Source organism: Muntiacus reevesi, chromosome 13 (genome assembly GCF_963930625.1).
Source record: "Muntiacus reevesi chromosome 13, mMunRee1.1, whole genome shotgun sequence".
In the NCBI taxonomy this organism is placed as follows: Eukaryota; Metazoa; Chordata; class Mammalia; order Artiodactyla; family Cervidae; genus Muntiacus; species Muntiacus reevesi.
The window spans coordinates 19,672,511-19,687,605 of NC_089261.1; the positions used below are offsets into that span (position 1 = coordinate 19,672,511).

At 49.4% G+C, this 15,095-nt stretch overlaps 1 protein-coding gene across 2 annotated transcripts; it reads right to left on the reverse strand.

The window, feature by feature from the left end:
• Positions 1-1,298: 1,298 nt before the first annotated feature.
• On the reverse strand, positions 1,299-13,390 carry MORN3 (MORN repeat containing 3). 2 transcript variants are annotated; one of them, XM_065904777.1, is made up of 7 exons: positions 13,281-13,390; positions 10,864-11,037; positions 8,236-8,393; positions 6,475-6,634; positions 3,921-4,105; positions 3,554-3,637; positions 1,299-2,577 (listed from the first exon to the last, which is right to left on the reverse strand). In XM_065904777.1, the coding sequence occupies exons 2-6, from the start codon at positions 11,006-11,008 to the stop codon at positions 3,560-3,562; spliced, it is 726 nt and encodes a 241-aa protein (XP_065760849.1). In that variant the 5' UTR covers positions 11,009-11,037; positions 13,281-13,390; the 3' UTR covers positions 1,299-2,577; positions 3,554-3,559. The 2 variants fall into 2 exon arrangements, with proteins under 2 accessions (XP_065760849.1, XP_065760848.1); XM_065904776.1 differs by lacking the exon at positions 1,299-2,577 and adding an exon at positions 2,658-3,018.
• Positions 13,391-15,095: the final 1,705 nt, after the last annotated feature.

Sequence of the window (15,095 nt, forward strand, 5' to 3'; positions counted from 1 at the left end):
CTGAAGAAATTGGAAGATCCAGCAGTGGCATTACTGGCCTACCTTCTTGCAGAGCCACAATGAACAGGAGCTGAGTTGCAGCTCCTTCTTCCCAGGAAATGAATTTGCCATAGCCCCCTCCACTTCCTATTGTATAACACCAGCCCAGCTTCCTATGTTACTTGTCTGGCCCAGAGGGCCTTTGAGTTAACCCTGTTCTGTCCCATAACCCTGACATAGAAAGTGGTTTTACAAAAACAAAGTGCTCTGACTGAACGAAGTGAGAGTTCATGGGGGAAAGCGTGGCCTTCCTTGGGCTTCCTAGGTAACTCAGTAGGTAAAGAATCTGCAAGAGATGCAGGAGACATGGGTTTGATCTCTGGGTCTGGAAGATCTCCTGGAGGAGGGCATGACAGCCCACTCCAGTATTCTTTCCCAGAGAATCCCATGGACAGAGGAGCCCCGCCAGCTACAGTCCATGGGGTCGCAAAGAGTCGGACACGACTAAAGCAACTTAGCACACATGCACATGCATGGCCTTCCTTAAGCTCTAGACGGACATGGCCAACAGCAGCTTGGTGGGCTGAGTGGGGAAGGGAGCCCTTCTTTTTCCTATTGCAGCTTCTAGCCTCTGTCCTGTATCACATGTACCAAGACCCACCCCCTCTTCTGTCCCCAGATGGCCCTCTGACTGGGACTGAGTAGGGTGGAGCAGGTACCCCTGTGTGAAAAATCACTGGCTCCCCAGAGAAGACCTGGGCATCTTCTTCCATCCTTCTCTGAGATTCCCACCTCCCTGCTTCTACAGAGACCTGTGGTCCAGGTAGAGTCTTGCCTGAGTGTTTGGTTTTTTCTTAACTTGGCTGAACTCAGGAATCATCAGATTGACTTGTAAAAGGAGGATTTCCAATCTATCGGAATCTGCCCTATTGCATATTCCAGTTTAAGTTGGTCTGTGTATGTCTCTGGAATCTTTTTGCCTTGAAAATGCCAAGTTCTAACTACTGGACCTGCAGGGAATTCCCTGGAATCTCTCTGTAACTAGCCCTCCAGGTACTCAAATGCAGGCAACTTGTGAGGGAAACATGGACAGTTAAAAGAACAGTCTTTAATATCAATGGGATGTTTTGAATAGATAATATGTTCATAGGTTCCAAATACAGCAGTGAAAAATTGCTATCGTTCCCCTGTTTCCAGGTTCCCAATTCTCCATAGAAATAACCACAGTTGCCAGTATATTTTGATCCCATCTAGAGATTTTATACATAAACAAGAACACACCCTACTTCTTAAAAAAAAAAAAAAAAGTCTATACACATTGCTACTGTTCTCACCGCTACCTGTTCTCAACTGTGAGCAGACAGGCCTAAGTTTAAGCACAGGCAGTTTCTAATTTGATGACTTGTGAGCCTCCCTGAACCTCAGTTTCTTCTTAAAATGACATGAATAATAGCAGGACATCTCATAGGTCATTGAGGGATCACGAGAGAGCACTCATGTAAAGCTGTCGGCACTGGGCCTGGCAGTGAGTGGCTCTGTGTCTGGTTAATGGTGTGTCCAGAGGCAACCAGGCTCAGCTTCCTGGCCTCAGAGGTACCGACTGAGAACCCTGCTGTGGGTCAGGCCACCTGCTTAGGGTTCTGATGGCAGAGAGAATCTCCATAATATCAGTGAACACTTTTCTGAGCCTTTTACTATGTGGTGGGCATTTGCCGAGGGCTTTACGAACACTGATATTTCAGCGTTCTTTCATGGTTTTATACCAGTGAAGTTGGGTTGGATTCTTCTGTGGAGTGTTTACATTATAACATGTTCAGCAGGTTCCCAACCTCTACCCACTGGGTACCAGTAGGACTCTTCTCTGCCAGTTGTGACAACCGAAAGTGTCTCTAGACTTGGCCAGATGTCCCCTGGGAAGGAAGGGGGGCAGAATCACCCTCAGATTAGAACCACACCTTATTCCATTCTTCCAGTACCACAGTAACTCTGGGTGGTAAGTACTATTATTGTCCCAGACTAGGAGAGGAAACCTGGAGAACAGAGGGTGGATGACGTACACAAGAACACACAGCTAAGAAATCAGTGCTGGGATTCACATTCTGCAGCAGTTTGACTGCAGAACTATTCCTAAACATTATGTAAGAGGTGCTCTTATCTTGCAGGAATGTTGTCCAAAATTTTGCAAAGCCTTTCCCGGATATCTGCTTACAACTCACCTCAATAACTTCATGTTATCTGTTGTTTTTATATCTGCCAGCAGATCCTCACAACACCCCACCCCCACCCCAGTGAGATCTCTGAGGTTCACATTTTACAGACAGGGCAACTGAGGTCACTTGTTTAGGTTCACAAAGCCAGTAAGTCAGAAGTTCTGTGCCCCAGCTGCACACTAGAGTCAAGCTGGGGAACTTCTGGAAGGCCCAGGCCTCATCCTAGATAGATGAGGCTCTCTGGGTGTGAAATCTGGGCATTCTTAGCTTTTACATCTCCCACGGGATTCCAAGGTTGGGAGCTCCTGTGTTAGGGTGAGAAGCCAGGTCACATTTCAATGCCAAGTCTTAATGACAAGTGGAGCCTGATGAAGGCTCTGTCTCATTTCTGGAATGAGACAGATCAGTTATCTCATCAGAGATCAGAGATCTGGAAGCACCACCCCACTTTGTCCCAAGGGAAATCCATGTCACCCATGGGGACATTTCACTTCTCCACCTGAAATCCCTCCCGAGGGACCCTGCACACACCCCCGCCACCTCCACCCACTATAGGCACCCGGCTGTTGCCACCAGGGTCCTCCTTTATTCTGGTGCACTCAGAGATGAGGTCCAAGAAAAAAGGCAGTAACAAGAGGGTCCCCAAGGCCAGCAGGGAAGAGAAGCACTGGCCTTCTTCTGGGAAGGAATGAGCCAGTGCTGGGAGGAGTAAGGTGCCTTCTGAGGGTGCCAAGGGTGTGTCCCCACTTGCTCCTCCAACGGGAGCCGCACCAGTCCGAGCAGTTGGGTGACTCCGGTTTGAATTCCTCCTGAAGTGCTGGTGATCTCTCTGCAGGGGTGAGGAGTGGTGGGAGCTGGCGTTTCACAGATGCTGTACCAGTGCTCTCTCCTCGACCCCACTTATACCCACCAGGAGGGACTGCACGGAAAAAGGTCCCACAGGACAGATGGGCAAGTAGAGGACCGGGGCAAACATCGGTACTCAAGGGCACTCTGGGGTGAGCAGAGCTCCTGAGTCCAATCCCATAAGCCCACGGTGGGAGGATCTGGGCAGAACGTCTATAGGGAAAAGAGGGTGTGTGTTTGCTCATTCATTTGGCCACACCAGGCAGCATGCGGGATCTGAGCTCCCCAACCAAGGACTGAACCTGTGCCCCCTGCATTGGGAGCACAGATTCTTATTTACGCACAGAACCGCCACAGAGGTCCCAGGGAAAAGAGATTCCAAGGAGAGGAAGCAAAAACGACCAGCAGGACTTGAGGTAAAGTCCTCTGTGGCCCTGCCCCTGATCTCTCCTGGCCAGAGGAGACCCCAGGAGCTGCCCAGACCACATCAGAGGGTGGCTGGCATGCCCGCTTCTCACCTGGCATCAATCTCCTTCTTCTTCTGTCTTCTTGAACATAGCCAAGGCTTCCTCCAACACACCGTCGGGATCTAGAATTTTGACCTGGAGGGAAGTAGCAGGGGTTGGTCTGAGGAGTGTGGAGAAGACCCAGGCTGTCAGCCTTTGGGACACTGCCCGCCCTGTGGGGGTACCGCCAGCCTTGGGGGTGCTGCCTGCTTTGTGGGGAGTACTGCCAGTCTCCCTGAGGATGCCCTGACTGAAAACAAAACCTTGTCTGTTTCCTGACTGGGCTGGGCTCAGTTAGGTTGGGTGTGGCTGGTGGGGGGCTGCTGTTTCCTGTCTGTAGGTTGGGTGTGGTCCCAGGATCCTGGGGAGAGCTGCCCACCTCAGGAATGGGGAACTGGGTGGGCTGGGGGGCCTCATCTCGGCCGAAGTCAATCATTGTGCCACACTTGGCCACGTCGTCCACCCAGAAGCCTTCAAACAGCTGACCATGGTCCAGGTGGAAGAAACGCCCCGACCCATTCTTCACACCTCTCTGCCAGTTGCCTTCATAGCGGTTCCCATTCTCTGGGGGGAAAAGACAGGGGGTCATGGGTGCTGGCCCACCACATTCCCCCACCCACCGGGCTAGACCTTCTGCCACTCCCAGGCTAGACATCACGCCCACCAGAAAGCCATAGACCCCCGGGGTGTCAGTGGTTTCAGACAAGATTCACATATCACCTCACCTCAACTACCTACTTGAACTTAGATAAGCGGCATCATTTCCTGCCTGTAAAAAATACGGCTAATGATACTAACAGGCAGTGCTTTTCCAGCACTTACTCTGTGCCAGATTCCATGCTGCTTCTGACCTCACTTCTCACAAAAACAGTTCTGTGAAGGATAAAGGATTCCATTTTATACATGAAACTTGAAAAGCTCCAGAGATTTGATTGATTTGCTCAAGGTCACAGAACTAGGAAGGGTTTCAAACCAAATCCTGTTCATCCCAGGAGCCCCTGCTCTTAACTGGGAATCAATTCCCCTTCCCATTGGATGGTGGTGATGCTGTAAAAATAATAATGATAAATCTAACATGTCTCAGCTCAAACACTTACCCTGAGCAAGTCATGCAGCCATTTTGTCTCATTTCCTCATTTGTAAAATGAGGACCAGAGTAGCACCTCCCTCATTAAATTATTGTAAAGATTAAATGAATCTGTACACAAAAAGGGCTTAGAAAAGTACTGGATAAACTCCAGATCAGAGATCAACAAACCTTTTCTGCAAAGTGGCAGATAGGATTTTCGGCACTCCGGGTGTCTGCCACAGATGGTCACCTCTGCCATTGGACAATACATAAGTGAACGAGCACATCTGTGTGCCAACAAAACTCTATTTACAAAAACATGTTTGGGGCTGGATTTGGCCCATAGTTTGCTGAGCTCTGCTCTACAGGTATGTACTGATACTGAGCGCTTACTATTTATTCTGTGTCATGCTAAGCATTTTACAAATATAAACCTCACTTAATCTTCACAATAACTTTAGGTAAGCTTTATTTTTCCCTTACTTTACAGTTGAGAAAACCAATGCGTAGAGAGTTTAAGGAGCTTAATTGCCCAAGGGCCCACAACTAGTAAGAGCTGGTTCAGACTCTGAGCCTTAGAAAGCCTGCACTTAATACTCCTTCACTGTGTGGGCCACAGCAGGCGCTCACTAAATGCAGGCTATTAGTAGGAGGTACGCACTAAATTCAGGAATGGAAGCAGGGTGTAAGGAGGATTAAGAATGACAGAGTGGCTGCCTTGACCCTCCCCAGTTTTCAGGAGCCTAGGTTCTGGTTTGTGTCCTCACCAAGAGTATCTACTACACAGCAGGCACTGGGGGAAACAAAACAGACACAGTCCCAGTCCTTCTGCAGGTCACAGTCTGAAGGGACAATGATGCTAAATTTATGGGCTCTAGGTGAGTGATAATACCATCGTGGTTATCTGGATCATTAAGCTCTTTTTTGTATAGTTCTTCTGTGTATTCCTGCCACCTCTTCTTAATCTCTTCTGCTTCTGTTAGGTGCATACCGTTTCTGTCCTTTATTGTGCCCATCTTTGCATGAAATGTTCCCTTGATATTTCTAATTTTCTTGAAGAGATCTCTAGTCTTTCCCATTCTATTGTTTTCCTCTATTTCTTTGCACTGTTCACTTAGGAAGGCTTTCTTATCTCTTCTTGCTATTCTTTGAAACTCTGCATTCAGATGGGTATATCTTTCCTTTTCTCCTTTGCCTTTCGCTTCTCTTCTTTTCTCAGCTAACTTGTAAGGCCTCATCAGACAACCATTTTGCCTTTTTGCATTTCTTTTTCTTGGGGATGGTTTTGATCACCACCTCTTGTACAATGTTGCCAACCACCATCCATAGTTGTTCAGGCACTCTGTCTTTCAAATCTAATTCCTTGAAACTATTTGTCACTTTCACTGTATAATTGTAAGGGATTTGATTTAGGTCATACCTGAATGGTCTATTTGTTTTCCCTACTTTCTTCAATTTAAGTCTGAATTTTGCATTAAGGAGTTCATGATCTGAGCCACAGTCAGCTCCCGGTACAGAATTGTAGTGTGGATATAATAAGCTCAGGGCTGCCTAAGTGTGGGCTGTGATTACTATGGACCAAAAGACAAAAGTCTTACTTGTTTATATTTATTGCTGCTGCTGCTAAGTCACGTCAATCGTGTCCAACTCTAGGCACCCCTTTTAGAGTATAAACTCCCCGAGGGCAGGGACCCTGTCTTGTCTCCTGTCACTCACCTTAACCCGCCAACCCGAGCAGGGCTATGCGGGGGCGTGGCCCGATGGGCGTGGCCAGGGCCCGGCCTTGCAGGGCCCGGGGTGGGCCTTGAGGGGGTGGCCGAGTGGGCGTGGCCAGCAGGCCATCGGGACGGGGCTGGACACTCACTCAGGCGCAACATGCCTTCCCCTTCTGGCTTGTCGTTACGCCACTGGCCCTCGTAGATGTCTCCGTTGCTGTAGTACATGCGACCCCACCCGCTGCGCTGGTTGCCACACCAGTCACCCTCATAATACTCCTTGGGTCCGAAAAACTGGATCCCATAGCCCTGAAAGCACGAAGGAGTCCTTGTTCATGGCTCCCCACAGCACTGGGAACTCCCACCAAACTCCCTGGTTCCCAAAACACCTGGACTTCTTCCTTGCTTCCTCCCCAAGCCCTACATCCAAGCTGACGGTCTTGTTTTGTAAAATCTCCCAGGCCTCCCATTTCCCGCTACCCTTTTGCTACCGTCTTCCTTCAGCCCACCATCATTTCGCCCCTTCTCACTGATCTTCCTCCTCCACTCTCCCGTTCTCCCCCTCATCCCATGCATCTGCCATATGACTGCTGGGAGGATCTTTTACATGGCCTGTCTGATCACGTTTGTTCTGTCTTCCCAACTCTGATTTGACCCTATTAAAAGTCGCAGATGCCTGGCAATGAGATCAAAGCTATGGGCTTTCTCCCCAGAAAAATGAACAGGAGCGCTTATCATGCGACCGCAGAGTCACCGTGGGGTCCCCACAGATCACACCTGAAGGGGCTGGCTTATGCAGCCCAGTCTACTCCTCAAAAATTCTTAATCCCCCACATAACCTTCAAGGCCCCCTCCTACCCCTCCTCCCTCTGCCACCCCTGTGGGTAGACACACCTTGCTGTTTAATATTTCCTTCCTTTAACAACTTCTGCAGCCTTTGCTACTTCCCCTTCTCCTTTTTTACTCCCTAACACCTTGCATCTTATGGTGTCACCTTCTACAGGAAGCCTGCCCTGAATTCTCAGTGAACTTCCATTGGACTTTCTGTGAAAACCTCAATCCTAGCACTGTATTATATAATATAAATTATTTATTTGGGGATCTTTGTCCCCCACTGGCCCAGAAACATTTTGAGAGCAGAGATGATGAAATCCTGGGGTCTACAACTTGCCAGCAGTGTGACCCCAGGTGAGGCACTTCACCTGCTGCACCTTTCTGAGCATGTTTCCTCATCAGTAAGAGGAAAATAATAATGATGATGATGACGATGTTGATGTGGAGTTCTACAGTACATCATATTCCAGGGTCATAATAGCAGTTGTTCAATAGCAGTACTGTATGATATCTGTCTCCATGACCTGTGGTGAGGAGTCAGGTGTTTATAGGTTGGGGGCATGCCTCTGGCTGCCTTCTAGCCCTCAGCACCGTCTTCTCGTGGCAAAGGGTGTAGCTTCTGCTTTCTTTCTTGCTCTCATTTCCCCCCCACCCCGCCCCCCACCTCTTATCCAGTCCCAACAGAAGGGGTATTCTCAGAAAGGGATACCAGGGGAAAAGAAAGCCAGGAAATGAGGAAATGAGTTGAGGAGGTGGGGGAGGAGACTTTGCCCCTCACAGGCTGGCTGGCTTCTTGTAGCCACAGGGTTTCAGGGGCTCCTCCCTGGGCCCTCTCCTCCTGCTTCCTGTTTCTGGGTTTTGTTCTGAGAAGTCTTGATGGTTCCCCCACCCCTTCCTTCTCCCACCCACGCAGAACCCTGATCTCTTCCCCTAGATCCCCCTCCCTTTTTTCCCAGGCCTCTCTGACTGCTCCCCCTACACACACACACACACACACACACACACACACACACACACACACACACATGCTTCTTTCAGCCTGGCCCGCACCCCAGAGCATGATGGGAACCACTCACACATTTCTTATCGCCTTTCCACCAGCCTGAGTAGACTCTCTTGTACTTTCCGGTCTCTTGGTCAGGAAGGCTGAGGGTGCCATAGCCATCTCGCTTCCCAGACTTCCAGTCCCCCTCATAGATGGCTCCATTCTTCTTCCAGACCTGTGTTCCTTTCCCTGGTGACACAAAGATGGGCCAACACTGCAAACGTGGCCTTCATGGGGCCGGTGCGGGGAGACAGATGCTCTGTCTGCCTGGGCCTTGGGCACCTGGACTGGACAGTTCTTAAGGGCTGAGAGGGGCATCTGCCTTGTATGTAGACCACCCTCTCCCTAGCACCCAGAGAAACTCCAAGAGAGGTCTATTTCTACAGTGCTTTGTCCTGACACTAAACCCATATAGCAAACACCAAGCGGAAATTTTCCCCTTTGGTGTTTCAGCTCCATCTTTTAGTAATACTGAGTGTATACACCAGATGGTCAGGATTTCTGGAGAATGTTCTGCATATTTCTTCAGTTCTCCTGATTATACATGGAGACCCACCTCCTACTATTATAGTCCAACCCCTTCTGTGTCCTCCACTCCCATTTTCCATTCTGCCCTCCAATTCCTGGTGGCCTGGTCATTCCTGGAACCCAGCAGGTATGCTTCCGCCTCAAGGCTTTTATACCTGCTTCTCCTCTGACCTGGAAAACTCTTCCCCAAATATATTCACTCACTCCCTACCTCCTGCAAGTCTTTACTCAAATATCATTTTCTCATTGACCATCTCACTTAAAATTATTTAATATAAGCTTCTGGACTTCCCTGCTGGTTCAATGGCTAAGACTCTTCGCTCCCAATGCTGGGGACCCAGGTTCCATCCCTGGTCAGGGACCTAGATCCCGCATATACTGTAACAATGAAGATCCTGCATGCTGCAACTAAGACCCAGCCCAGCCAAATGAATAAATATTGAAAAAAATTAATATAAGCTTCTTTTAACCCCTTACCCTGTTCTATTTCTTTCCACATCATTTGTTAACTCCTAACATAATAGATAATTCACTTATTTATCATGTATTGTCTACTGTCTGTGTCTTCCAGGAGAATGTACACTTCACAAGGGCACAGACTGGTCTGTTCTGTTCACTGCTCTATTTCCAGCATGGAAGAACAGTGCCTGGCATGTTGGAGGTGACCAATATTTGTTAAACGAAGGGATGAATACAATATGTGTGGAGTACCTATGCGAGCCAACTTGTGTCTCAGTCCTTGGTAGCTCAGGAACAAACCCAGCATCATCCCTGTGAGTTTTTTGATCTAGTGCAAGTAACTTAACTCTCTGGGCCTCAGGTTCCTCATCTGTAAAATGGGGACAAGAAGATCTCATGGGGTTGTTCCGGTCACTAAATTCATTAATATATGTATAATACTTAGGACAATGCCTGAAAATAGAAAAGATGCTATCATTGATGTTTGCCCTTGAGGCAGGGTCCAGTCACACTGTAGGGGATGAAGAGTTGTTTGTAACAGCCCACAAGGTCACATCACAGGTAGGGCAGCCAAGTTCAGACAATGGGAAATGACTTACCCAAAGTCACACAGCCTCTCAGTAATAGAGCCAGGCTCAGAACTTCAGGCTCCTGACTCTTAGTCCAGGGCTCTGTCCACACCACAGGCTGCCCACAAAGACTGAAACACACAGGCAGTCATCCTTAACCACACAAAGAGCTCCAGGTAGCTGCGTAAAACTTTGCCTTTAAGTCAGTGCTGAGGGTGGGTGTTGTGTTATGCGCAGGGTGGGTTCAACTTGTGGGGGCTTCTTGGACAAGGAAAGTCTGAATAATGTCCTGTGCCATGCTCAGAACATTCAAGAAGTTGCCCTTCTGCACAGATCCTTGGCTACATATTGATAGATGGTATCTCTTATCTTAACAGCTAGGTATTATTCCCATTTTACAGATGGGGAGACTGAGGCTCAGAGTGGTGTAGTAGATCTCTCAAAGTCACAGCTGATGGAGCTGAGATTGACCCAGGTTTATGGACTCAAGCACTTAACGCAGGAAGGCAGGAGAGAAGAGTGGCCAAGAGCCAAGAATCTGGAATTGCAAGACTAGACAGAGAAGCCATAACACCTTTTTTGAATAAAAACTTTGTTTTTCTTTCTTCAGGGCTCACTTTGTTATCACAAGGAGTCCATACTCCACCCTCGGAGCCCCAGCCACTGCAGGGTGGAGATGTGGTGGGAGATGTCCTACTTCGCGCCCTGCTGGTTTGAAGGACTGAGCTTGAAAGCCAGAATCCCAGTTGCAAGGTGGTTTCTGGAGGCCACCTTTTCCTCCTGCTAGCCAGTTCCATGCTTAGTGCAGGTCTCAGAGGGTAGAGAATGAGCTGCTGTCCTGGGAGTTCCAGCTGAGGCTGTGGCTGGTGTCTAAAGACAGCTTCGTTTCCTGCTGGCCCCTCTGCTCACCTGAAGCCAGGGTTGAGTTGGATTTCAGAGCCCCAGCATGAGGATGCCCCTGGCTGGTCCTCGTCAGCATTCACCCCTCAGCGATATATCTTATGTCCCCAGTGAGCTCTGCAAGCTGCTTCTTTGGCCCCAGTGGTCCACCATGGCCCAGACCCCATACTCACCGCCTGAGCCCCCAAGGGCCCCCCACTTACCGTGTTTCATGTTGTCCTTCCACTCGCCCACGTAGTGGTCGCCATTGACAGCAAACACCTGGTGCCTCAGTCCGTTCTTCTGGGCCTTCTTGTCCCACTCCTTCCACAGGGGCTCCGACTTTTGCGGGCACTTGAAGATAGGCATGTTGGCTGCTTCTGTGGGGCCAGAGGGTACTAGCAAATGGTTAGAGACATCAGGGGTTCAGTTGCTCCAAGGAATGCTGAGATCTTGGGATTTCCTGGAGAGACACTTGTCTGAGGTCAGGTTGGGTGAGTCATGTGTGTTCTGAGTGCCCGGGGCAGATGAGCAGCCCTTGCGGGGGATTCTTTTGTGCTGGACTGATGCTTGGATGTCTCCTCCCTTGCCTCCCTAGGGGCCCCCTGGGGTGGGGAACCTGATGGCACAATTGCTTGGGATGGAACCCAGGGAAACCAGTAGATCAGAGGGGTTTGTGATGACATCAGGAAGAAGTTGCCCTGGGGAGAGGGTGAAAGTCACATTAATAACCGGTATGACCAATCAGGGACTTCCCTGGTATCTCAGACGGTAAAGAATGTGCCTGTAGTGTGGGAGACCTAGGTTCCATCCCTGGGTTGGGAAGGTCCTCTGGAGAAGGGAATGGCAACACACTCCAGTGTTCTTGCCTGGTGAATTTCATGGACAGAGGAGCCTGATGAGCTACAGTCCATGGGGTTGCAAAGGACGTAACTGAACAACTAACACTCATTCACTCACTCATGACCAGAGTGGATGCTGGAGTGGTGAGCACTGGGACCCACTACGGGGGAGTTGGGACCTAGCCAGGCCACTCTTGTCTGGGCGGGCAGACAGGCCTGTGGAACAGCCCCCAGGGACATCCCATTACCACCACTGGTTCAGCATCTAGCACTTTAGGCCCCAGGTCCTGCCTCTGGTGGAAAAGCCCAGGGGCTGGCTTTGCAGGTGTTTGTGAGCTGTCAGCAGAGCCCATCAACTGAAGATACTGTCCCGGTTTCCCTGGGATTGAGAGGTTTCCTAGGACACTGAACTTTCAGAGCTAGAACTGGGACAGCCCCAGACACACCAGGACGATTGATCACCCTGCTACCTCTGCCCTCTGCTTAGGTACTCTTCCTGTCTGCCTGGTTAGGTTTTTTCCATCAGACCAGAGCTCTCCTACCCTCCCTGCCCAGTGCAGAGAACTATTTAACCATCAGCAGGCAGAGTTATTGACCAATGAGTATGACCTCAAGAGAGCAGGTTTCAGGAAATCATGGTGTTCTAGGCATCCACCCATTCAGGGCCAGCATCACAGATGTCCAACCTGAATAGCTGCACAGGGCCTGGTCCTTAGACAGGTATGTGCTTGGTCTTGGCTCTGCTGTCACTTTTTTAAAATTCCTAAAACTTCCTGAACCAGGGCCTCATTTTCATTCTGCACTGGGCCCTGTCCATCAGGGAATTCCCTGTAGGGACACAGCAGGGGCCTCCAGGAGTCTGACTAGGCTGGCCAACTGCACTGGCTAGTACGTATTTTGACAATCATTCCCAGGAATTGGGAAAGGCACTCAAAGCAAGGAAGACAGCCAGGGCATGAACTGGGCAGAGGTAAACAGTCTCAGGTCCTAAATTTAATGTTTTTCTTTTTTTCCCTCCCATTTGCGTGTACCATGAGTACTGTGATTAATCTTTTTTTTTTTTAATATATATTTGGAAATGCTGTGCAGCATGTGGGATCTTAATTCCCTGACCAGGGATGGAACCCACGCTCTTTGCACTAGAAGCTTGGAGTCTTAACCACTGGACCATCAGGGTGGTCCATGATTAGTCTTTATATTGAAATTAATTCACTTTAAAATTCAATACAGTTATCCAAGAAAGATTTTGTGATCATTTCTTAAGCCTTAGCTAGATACTGGGGCTTACAGTTGAGATTGGCAAATGTTAAGAAAGGTATTAATGCCACATTAGCCTCAAGCTGACACTTTCTCATTGACTTACTCAGAATTTTAAGAGAATTCAAAATCTAATAACTTTCTTACGACATCATTGGGTGATTACCCTTCATCAGTGTAACACATCCTCTGTCCTAACTTTCAAGAACTTAAATTCTACCCTAGAGGAGGCCGTGGTCTTAATACATAGAGCTTCTGATAGGAAAAGAAAGCTTTGGGGAATTCCCTGGTGGTCCAATGGTTAGGACTAGGCGCTTTCACTGCCGGGGCACGAATGGGCTCCCTGGTCAGATTCCGCAAGCCGTGCAGCGTGGCCAGGAAAAAAGGAAACAACAAGTTTTACAGCGCGGTATGCGGACTCTGCTCGGGTTGTTTTGATACTGAATAAAAATAATTACCACCAGGGAAGGTGGAACGAGAGGGGCTCAGACGGCTGAGGGTTAGGTGCTCGCCCCCTCCCCATCACATCTGCGACCGCTCACCTGCGCTCTCCTGCGGGGCGGAGTCTGGATCTGGAGTCCCAGGCAAACAGCGATGGGGTCGCCGCCCTCAGCCTCCAGCTTCTACCGCTGCCTGAGGCTAGTGCTCTGGCGTCCAGGGCCCGGCCAGGGTCGCTATGGCAACGCGGGGCCTCTGCAAAGCCAGCCGGCAGGGCCCGCCCCTTCCTGCGGAGACTGTGAACTCGCGGGGCCGCGGATGGGGAAGGCTGCAGATCCTCCCGCGACGGGGCAGGACGTCTTTGGGCCAGTGGAGGTCGAGGGCAGGCTCGTGCACCAGCCTGGTGCCAAAGGCAGGTGGGCGAGCCCGGGAGACCCCATATCCCGGAGCCTGGGCACGGTGTGCCCGGGAGGTTCGCCTTTCCTCCTGCCCCAGGGTCCCCATGGCAAACACCACGCCCGAACCTGGCAAAAAAGGATCACAAGCTTTTCTGTCTAATTGAAAAAACAAAGGGACAGATTTGAAGGACAGATCAACATTACACCTGCTCTTTGTTTTATGGTGGTCTACTAGACTCCTCTGAGAAGCTGAAGGAAGCCCCTTCACCCTGCAAGATGCATCCGGTTTAGGTATACACAAGTCGGCCCAAATTATCCCTTGCTCACTTCCTTGTGGTGGCTCCCCTGGTCACTCAGCGTAAAAGCCATAGTGACTATAGTGGCTTCAACGCCCGGTGTCACCTGCCTGCCTCCCTCCCTCCTCTCTGGACTTGTCCCCTCCTCTGTGTGCCCAAGCCCACTCTGCTCTAACCTCACACTTTCTTACTGTTCCTGGAAAATGCTAGGCATGTTCTTGCCTCAGGGCCTTTGCCTCTTCTGCCTCCTCTGCCAGGCAGGCCATATCTTCCTTCAGAAAGCAGTCTGGCTCACTGGCTCACTCTGCCCTCCAGGGTTTGATTCAAACATCATCTCAGTGTGGAGCTTCTGGATCATCCTGTATTTATCTACCTATATATTGTTGTTGTTGTTCGGTCGCCAAGTCGTGTCTGACTCTACATTTTGGCTGTGCTGGGTCTTTGTTGTGGCTCTCGAACTTAGCTGCCCTATGGGCAAGTGGGATCTTAGTTCCTCCAGGAGCCAAACCTGAGTCCCCTTCACTGGAAAGTGGATTCTTTCTTTTTTTTTTTTGGAAGGTGAATTCTTAACAACTGGTCCATCAAGGAAGTCCCTGGACCACCCTATTTAAAACTGGAATCTCCATATACACTTTCTAACTTGTTTTCCTCTTTCCCACTCTCATCCTGTTTCATGTTCTCGTTAGCCACACGCATGAACACACACGCACGCAAACACACTTTATTTATTATCTGTCTCTTTGAAGGCAAATTTTTTTCTTTCAATTTTTAAAATATATATATATTTATTTATTTATTGCTTGTGCTGGCTCTTTATTGCTGCACAGGCTTTTCTCTAGTTGCAGCGATCATGGATTACCCTCTAGATGTGGCACACAGGCGTCTTGTTGTGGTGACTTCTCTTGTTGCGGAGCACGGGCTCCAGGGCGTGTAGACTTCAGTAGCTGCAGCACATGGCTCAGTAGTTGCAGTTCCTGGGCTCCAGAGCACAGGCTCAATAGTTGTGGCACACAGGCTCAGCGGCTGTGTGTCATGTGGGATCTTCCAGCACCAGGCACTGAACCCATGTCTCCTGCATTGGCAGGTGGATTCTTTACCACTAAGTCACCAGGGAAGCTCTCTTTCAACTTTTAACACAGAAAACTTTCAACAGTAATAGTACATTGAATACCTGTTATAACTTCTGCCTGTACTGGACAGTTATTGTCATGTTGCCGTGTTGAAA